The following is an 8,908-nucleotide window of genomic DNA, read 5'->3' on the forward strand; positions in this document are numbered from 1 at the left end:
GCCTTGGATTCAGGCATCACCTGGTTAACCATTAACTTAGGGCTTGGTTCCGCCCCAAACAAACACTGTCATAGGCATTAGATCATCCTGTCATGTCATGTCACCTTTTACTTGAAAGCCTGTTAAACCAATAACTACACTCATCGCATCTATAAACCCCCCAACCCCCCCCCCCCCCCCATGCATTTAAATCTGAGAGTATTTGAACACACCCCACTTAGAGAGAGAGAGATAAAGAGAGAGAGTGAGTCAAACGAGGAGAGAGGGCATAACCAACTGGACATCATACTTTGTCTTCGGTCGACAGACCCTGCGACTGGATTGTGAGTCCAACTTAATACCAGACCAGACTCCCCAAAATATAACCAAGGATTTGCCTTGGATATCAGCCTTGAAAGTTCTCCATCACTGGATTTGGGATCTAACGTTGTTTGAAGAGCTGTCTCTGCAACATGGGGAAAACAGTGGACTCCAATGGGAAGGAGGAGAGACCTAAATGGGACAACAAAGTCCAGTATCTCCTGACCTGCGTTGGCTTTGCTGTGGGACTGGGGAATGTATGGCGTTTTCCCTATCTGTGCCAAATCTACGGTGGTGGTAAGGTACTACTTTTTATAGATATATTTATCCTCTATGAATACTTGAATGAATTAATACATGATAGCGTGAATCTGTCATGTCCAACTTGGTGTGGTGGATGTTGGATACAATAATTATATGTTGTGGTTTTATGCAACCACCTGAATAAATTCATGCTTATTAATTTACAAAATGAGTTATTTGAGATCAGGGTCAGAAAATAACAACTGTCACCAGCCATTGGTTGATAGGTTTGACCATATGAATGGTAGAAAGATTCAAGGTTAAATATTCAACAATCACTTGGCTGGTAATTTTTTCTAGAAAATGAAGGAAAAAGACTAAACTCTGAATACTCAATTTTTGGCCCTGATCGAGATATATAGATAAAAAATGTTTTTCCTTTTGACTAAAATATTGTTTGTCCATTTGAAATTGAAATGTCAATAGCCGGTGTCCTTTCGGTGAGTTTGCATCATATTCTCCATTATTTAAAATAAAGGATGTGCGTTATTCATCTAATATATGTCTCGGAGATCATTAAAGTCAAACTTAGCCCTCGTATTTAAGTAAACATATGTTTGACTATCCTATAGTGAAACATTAGTCGCAGCCTTGTATCATCTGATAAGGTACCTTCAGATTTTAGTCAAATCCAATGTAAAGGGTTCAACTAATGGCTGGATGACAGCTTGTCCACCGTCACAATCTTCACAGAAAATGGGGATGAAGAAGCTCTGTGTGGGTGTATGTGTTTTGATTGTTTTGGAGCCTCTAGTTGGGAGTCGAGTTTAGAAATTAGGCTAACAGACGACAGATTTTTAACAATTAGATTGTCTGACGAAGAGCACAGACATCATGGACAAAGTCCCTGATTGTTTCTACATTCCTGCCTGACGCCTCAAGAATTTCCCCACCCAGGTGCATTCCTCATCCCCTACCTGATAGCCTTGGTATTTGAGGGCCTTCCCCTGCTCTACCTGGAGATGGCCATCGGACAGAGGCTGCGCATGGGCAGCATCGGCGTCTGGACCTCCATCTCCCCTTTCCTTGGTGGAGTCGGTAGGTCGCCTTAAGATCGATTTGAAGACAGTGTCTGATACCTGATAGCATTAGCATTGAGTAATTTGAATGGGCGTGCAAGCTTTGAGACATGGTTTGAGTAGCAACAAAAAAGAGATGTGTCCTAGTAAAAAAAAATAATCTGGAAGTGCAGCAAAAACCACATTTAACATACAATTGGTGAGGCTTCCTGCTGATAAAGAGCAGTTTGGGTTCAGGAACATGGCGGATTAATCAATGGAGTTGACAATCGATCACAATTAGGAGGACCTTAAATGAGAATCTACATTAATCAAAAAAAAAATCAAGATTCTGCTCACTGCTACTCATGTTGCCCAGGCATGGCCAGCATGGCGGTGTCGTTCCTTGTGGGCCTGTTCTACAACACCATCCTGGCCTGGGTGCTCTGGTACTTCTTCCACTCTTTCCAGGATCCCCTGCCCTGGAGTCAGTGCCCGCTTAATGTCAACTCTACAGGTAACAGGAAGTACATCCGCATGTCTTGGTCATGGCTCGGGGTCTGGGTTAGGTTTCCAAGGCTTTTCAGGGCAGGATTGCTAAAAGTTTTACTGTACTTGATCACATAACAGTTATCTGTTAACAAATAAGCAACGATAACATTTTGAGGCAAATACCCTTTCTTGAACCGGTGATCTCCTTGAACAGCCTACAACCAAGAGTGTGTGGACAGCACGCCGGTAAACTACTTCTGGTACCGCCAGACCCTGAACATAACCCCGGACATCGAGATTAGCGGCTCTCTGCAGTGGACGATGGTCATCTGCTTGGCCACCGCCTGGTGTGTGGTCTACATCTGCTTCATCAGGGGCATCGAGACCATAGGGAAGGTGGGTGCACCGGGTTGACTTTGGTTGTCATTGATTTTGTAAGGATATACAAGGAGGGATATTCTACCACAGGGTAAATGCAGGAGTTTGGCCTAACGTACCATTGTTTCAACGACTATCTAATAACCACACTTGAGTGATTGTTTTTGTCTTCAAGGCAGTATATGTGACAGCTACCTTCCCCTACCTGGTGCTGACTATATTCCTGATACAAAGCCTCACTCTGCCTGGATCCACTGATGGCCTGATCTACCTCTTCACTCCCGATGTAAGTTATTACAACTTTTAGGCAGACCTCTCACATTCTCACATTTGGGAGCATGTTTGATGTGATTTTGTATGCGTTGTTTTGTTCTTCCTCCAGTGGAACGTGCTGAAGAATCCCCAGGTGTGGCTGGACGCCGCCACTCAAATCTTCTTCTCGCTCTCATTGGCTTTCGGAGGTCTCATCGCCTTCTCCAGTTACAATCCTGAGAAGTTGGTTTTCTGTTCATAATGCTAACCTTTCTAATGCTTACCTTTCTAGCACATGCAGGTCTGTCATTAAGCAATGACAGACGATGAAGTGTTAATGATCTGTGTTCTCTCCCGGATGCACATCAGGAATAACTGTCAGCGAGATGCTGTTCTGGTGGGTGTGATCAACAGCATTACGTCTATTTATGCAGCCATTCCCATATTCTCAATTCTGGGCTTCAAGGCCACCAACAACTACAACTCATGCCGCATGAGGTAATTCAAGTTTTCTCTTTCAATTATGTTTAAATTGCCTCTAGATATAATACACATTTGTATTTCGTCTGCAGCAACATCTTATCTCTGACCAACTACTTGGAGATCGGGGACCAGAACATGACCTTGGACAACTACGAACAGATGCTTGAACATCTGAACAGCACACGGCCGAATGAGGTTGCAGATGTGAAACTGAGGTCCTGCGTACTTCAAAATTTCCTTGACCAGGTACTAAGGGAACGATCAATACATAGATAATTCTGATAATAATATTCAATGATTGAATATAAACATATACTTTCCATCCTCTTTTCTCAGAGTGCGTCTGGTACCGGCCTGGCGTTCATTGTGTTCACCGAAGCGGTGATAGAGATGCCGGGCTCTCAGGTCTGGGCCGTGCTGTTCTTTGTCATGCTCTTCAGCCTGGGCCTGTCCTCCATGTTTGGAAACATGGAGGGCATTCTTACGCCTATTCGGGACCTTAGACTGGTGCCAACTTGGATCCCCAGCGAGCTTGTCACAGGTTTGCAGTGCACCACTGCCATTTGATGTTCCTCAACACAATTGGAAAAAAGACAGAGATGTCACTCTGAAAGTTTTGACATTTTCGTTCCCAGAAACATAATTTCTTTGGCTTTACTTATTCAGCTGATCTGATATTTGATACGACCATAGTGCAGTGCAATTAATTTAGATTTAATGTTGAAAACTAGGAAAAGCAAGAGTAAAAGAACAAGTAATGGGTAGAGGCAAGTCCCAACCACAGCGAGTTCTACCAGCATCCAATGCGGAAGTGACAAACATTGCAGTAGCACCGGGTGGCCACAACAAGGTGGTACCAAAAGTGAGCAATTCTTCGCTGACTCACTTGTTAAACAGGCCGTTTTCACAGTCTTATTGAACCTATTTACAGCCTGGTCCAAAAAAAACATTCTAGTCAGTATGTTTAGTTTATATCTCAATGACAACACTGAGGGGGGTGAATTTATCTTTAGCAGGAGGTTATTTATTTTATTGGAGGTTAAAATGTATGAATAATTAGGGGCGCGACCTCTTGAGTGACAGTTAGCCGCTGACCCTCACCTCACCTCGGAGGCTAGTTTTCAGGATTAGCATGCTATCTCCGTCCTCTTGACCTCGACTGCGTTCATTCCTATTGTTCATTCCGGTGCCAAGATGCCTTGCTCTGCGGTCAACTGTACCAACCGATAGTTTCAAAACGAATGAGCTACGAGCTAATTCGGTGTACGTCACCTAGATGGGTGAAAAAAGGGCAGTGATGTGACGTCTCCCCCCGACGTCACATCACTGCCCTTTTTTGGTTAGAGGAAATGAGGCGGAGTCAAACTGACAAAATGGCGACGCTCATAAGCCAAGAGAATTGGATGCAGTTGGAATAACTGAGGCCTGCCCGGATGCTACATCAATTTTATATACTATCTATGGCAAGGGTCGGCAACTCTAAGCACGCGTGCCACCACTGGCACGGGGCAGCATAATCATTGGCACACTTAAAAGAAAAAAAAAAAGAAAAGAAAAGAAAAAATATATATATTATTAAAAAAATTCAAAGCACAATGTGACAGCATAATCATTACTACCGATTTTTTTTTGCACTTTATTCTGTTTTGGGAATTTCCTCCCAGTGCAAATATGTCAAAATGAGTTACAGAAAGCAGTGTTCTGAAATGGAATCAATTAATAGTTTTTAAACCTATGTTGTGAGTAATAGAAAAGAAAATATTTAAAATATTGTTGCAAGTGGTGTTGTTGCTGTATGCATCGCCTTCACATGGTTTTGCATAGCATAACATGTCTTAAAGATATTGATGTGGATGGTTTCAACATTCTCATATATTCTCGTTTTTTACATTTCTCACAGTGCAAATATGTTTTTGAATGAGTTTCTGAAAATTGTGTTTTAAGATGGGACATATGTAATTATAATTTGTACACCCATGTTGCAAATATAACAACTCAAAAACATTTAAAATGTTGATGCATGATTGTGGACTATATGAAAATAGTACAATTCCTGGTCTTCTGGAAATGTTTTTGGTTGCTGTGTCATAATTCAGCTTCATTTTTTATAAATTGTTGCTTAAGGCACACTCATTAACGAGAAAATGTCAAACTGGCACTGCCTGTTGAAAAGGTTGCTGACCCCTGATATATGGTATAAGGCTGTGTACCTCATTACTATTCCCATGGTTCAACTCTACTGTAGAGTATAATCCTTAGTTATTTAAAACATTTGAGAGGTTTTTTAAACAAATCTTTCATGTATCAAACATTACTAATTCTCAATCAAGGTGAAATATTAACATTTATACCATGGTCTTGGGGAATACTCGATTCTGATTGGCTGCAGGGTGTGCTTAACCCCTGATATAAAGACACCTGCTAAGTAGTTCCAGTCAGATTGTCCTACCTAGAGTATCTGTGTTATCAAGGCTTGGACGAAATTAGAATTATAAATATGTACAATGCATAACGTTAGCTCTCGTAGCTAAGGTCTGTCCTATTTACTGGAGGAGTGAACAACGTTTCCGTTGCATAAGAACCTTACGGGAGAACCTTTATATTTGGATTGTAAAACGCATGAAAATTTGAATGAATAGTCTTAATTTATTTTCTTTGGCAAGTGACCATAAGCGGTATAATGCCCTTCGAGGTGTCCATTATAAGAAATTAATGGAGGACGCAGAGGCCTTAGAACTGTCCGACGCGCAGCGGAGGACAGTTGCCTCTGCGAAGTCCACTAATTAATAATAACCAAATGCGTTGAAGAAAAGCAGGAAAGAGCATAGGACTGTAGTTTATTATCGAATCTGCCCGACTTTGTAACGCATAGGGTACCCGTGCCGGACTTAAATACTCCATGTCTTCTCTCAACTTTCAAAGCTGGTGTTTGTCTAATCTCCTTCCTGGTGGCCCTGGTGTTCACCCTGGGCTCAGGGAACTACTGGCTGGAGATCTTCAACAGCTACGTGGGCTCAGTGCCACTGCTCATCATCGCCTTCTTCGAGCTGATCGGAGTCATCTATTTCTACGGGATGCAAAAGTAACCATTTCCTTCTAGCATTAATCGTGATTGTCATTATTTTAGTCTGTTTTTGGTGGTAGATATGAAGTCGTCATTTTTGCATTAATTTATTCCCTAAACATAGGTCATGCCCCATGTTGGATACAGTTAAAACTAAAGGAACTCTATTAATCACATTCATGTTCTATGTCTCTGGGCAGGTTTAGTGACGACATCCTCTTCATGACTGGGAAAAGACCCAACATCTTCTGGAGGGTTTGCTGGAGGTTTATCAGTCCACTGTACCTGCTGGTGGTGTTTCTGGCCTATGTGGTTATTCAGGCCCAGCAGCACCCACAGTATCCTGCATGGAACCCTGACTATGTGAGTGAACCGATCAGAGACGAAAGACATGACATATACAGTTGCTTCGAAGTGGTTTGAGGATCAACTCTTTTATAACATTTTATAACGTAATAAGGTAATGTTGTTTATTTTACAATGTTATTGTCATTGTAAAATGTCATTGTAAAAGCAACTCATGGGAATTTAATTTATTGGCTTGTTTTTATCCCAGGTCAATTTCCCCGAGACAGAGGCAAAGGATTACCCAGGCTGGGTGTTTGCCATTATAGTCATCCTCTCTGTGTTTCCGGTGATCTCCATCCCCCTGGTCGCCATTTACAGACTCATTCGCTGTGGACTCAACAGAAAGTCCTCCAAACGCTATGGCATCAGTCCCTACATCAACAACAGCTATGATATCGAAACATAATAACGGAAGCAGGAATTATGAGAACTTCCGCCTATGACATGAAATGCATGTCTTGAGGTGGTCAAGTAGCATTGCTTCTTTGGATGTGTGGACTTCTTCAATATAGTCTCATATACTCAACTGTGACGGCTCTATGAGGTGGTATTTGGTTTGGCCTATAGTGCTGAAGATAATTACTTCTGAATTTCAGCAGAAATAGTTTACAAGTAGGTCTACAATGTTGCATTTTCACGTTTGTTTGTCCCACTACTGCTTTCTATACAATGGTTTTTTTATGCACCATTCAAGAGCTGAAATCATGTTTTGAAATACTAATAACAGTAAGAGTTTTTGGATATCAAAAACACGACTACAGGGACCTTTTTAAGCAAAACTTGCCATTCTCTTGTCTCATAGTTAAGTTACATACTCATAATTATAACTTACTGATAAAACAACTTACTAAATATTCTACTGTGAATCAGTAAAATAGCATTACCACTGGATATTGCAGTTCTTTCATAAAAATGTACTTCCTTGTTGGAGAATGTAATTCAAATCTTTAGTGGAGAGAAGAGAAATTGAATTGAGTCTTGTTTACTTCAAGGGTATTGAATCTAGAATGATAGTCTAATAGTGATAAATTATATGCGTGCATATGTGTGTTGAATTATTGATTGGGTTTGGCGATGGCAAAGTTTTTCCTTGCAGAGATTGGATAATAGGAGACAAGATTAATAGTGTTTTCACACTGCATTTATTAATATATTATTATGTAATAACTTAGCAACTTACATCTGTTCTATTTATTTGGAACAATGCAAAAAAGTTTTAGAGACTCGATGTGATTGGATGATGCAGCAGAGTTACTGTGTGCCATATTTTGATGATAATAAAACCAAACTAACTAGTATCACCAACCAAGAACAACAACAACAACAAGACTTCCTGGAAAACCCTGAATTCAAAAGCAAATATAAAAGGTGCCTGAATTTGTGTGGTTCAAAAAATTGGATCAAAATAAAGATCATGCTCATTTTACAGAAAGGATTAAAAGTGAGCTGCAACAGAAATAATTAACATTTCATACAGCTTCCTGACATCTTTCCCCAATGGAGGTTATATCGACCAAGTTATGCTTTGTTCCATCCCGTCATGGACACGGGTTATTAGTGAGGTTGACTCATCAAACATCTTATCCTAGGGAGTGGTTGTAAACACATAGTTGATTGCTGGCATGGGCTCTACAAGAGACGTGAAATGCAAAAGAAAAAACAAGGGTTGAAAAAGTAACAAAACCTCTAAAGGTTGAACATATAACATGAACACAATATTTTAAAAATATATCTAAGTAGATGTAGTGGTTTGCAGCCTTTGAGAGGGAATTTTATGCATTAAGTATTGAAAACTATAAATGTCTGACCCTGGGCAGTCGGATGTCCCCCAACTGCCTCTCCAGAAACCGCTTCCCTGTGAACCAGGGAGACAGGCAGAGGATGTCACGTGACAGTGGACTGGAGGGAAATGATTGAAAAATAAGGCAGGGATTCATGCCAACCAATAACTGGAACATCCTCAATCCAAAAGTTAAAGGAAATTATTTAGTAATTGAGAAGTAGCAACCACCCAGAGGTTGGTCCTTCTGTTGCTGTGCAATAATATTTAACTTATATTAATACACCTCTTTTTATACCCAGAAGCTATGCCAACTTAAGGAGTGAAATGAGGTGACTCAGAGTGCATGGTTGGAGCAGAAACCAGGAAGATTTTTTTTTCTGAACCTTGAACATCATTATGATCCAAACTCCTGTTATGTGGCTCCTCCATATGGAGAAATGTTAGGTCAATACTCTGCATCAGCAAACACTTTAAAGTTGAGGTTTCCTTGATGGAATGGCCTATGAC

At 40.8% G+C, this 8,908-nt stretch overlaps 1 protein-coding gene across 1 annotated transcript; it reads left to right on the forward strand.

Moving 5' to 3' along the window:
* Positions 1 to 210: 210 nt before the first annotated feature.
* Positions 211 to 8,141, forward strand: LOC130375762 (sodium-dependent neutral amino acid transporter B(0)AT3-like). Its single transcript, XM_056582834.1, has 12 exons — positions 211 to 597; positions 1,501 to 1,641; positions 1,981 to 2,118; positions 2,308 to 2,489; positions 2,647 to 2,757; positions 2,854 to 2,966; positions 3,093 to 3,221; positions 3,296 to 3,452; positions 3,543 to 3,747; positions 6,129 to 6,288; positions 6,471 to 6,633; positions 6,827 to 8,141. Exons 1-12 carry the CDS (start codon positions 453 to 455, stop codon positions 7,022 to 7,024), a joined length of 1,842 nt encoding a protein of 613 aa, XP_056438809.1. The 5' UTR covers positions 211 to 452; the 3' UTR covers positions 7,025 to 8,141.
* Positions 8,142 to 8,908: the final 767 nt, after the last annotated feature.

Source organism: Gadus chalcogrammus, chromosome 22 (genome assembly GCF_026213295.1).
Source record: "Gadus chalcogrammus isolate NIFS_2021 chromosome 22, NIFS_Gcha_1.0, whole genome shotgun sequence".
Classification (NCBI taxonomy): domain Eukaryota; kingdom Metazoa; phylum Chordata; class Actinopteri; order Gadiformes; family Gadidae; genus Gadus; species Gadus chalcogrammus.

Coding starts and splice junctions, on each gene's coding strand:
- LOC130375762 (XM_056582834.1), top strand. CDS start 453: ATGGGGAAAACAGTGGACTCCAATGGGAAGGAGGAGAGACCTAAATGG. Junction 2,490..2,646: donor GCATCGAGACCATAGGGAAG/GTGGGTGCACCG, acceptor TTTGTCTTCAAG/GCAGTATATGTGACAGCTAC. Junction 3,222..3,295: donor TACAACTCATGCCGCATGAG/GTAATTCAAGTT, acceptor TTTCGTCTGCAG/CAACATCTTATCTCTGACCA.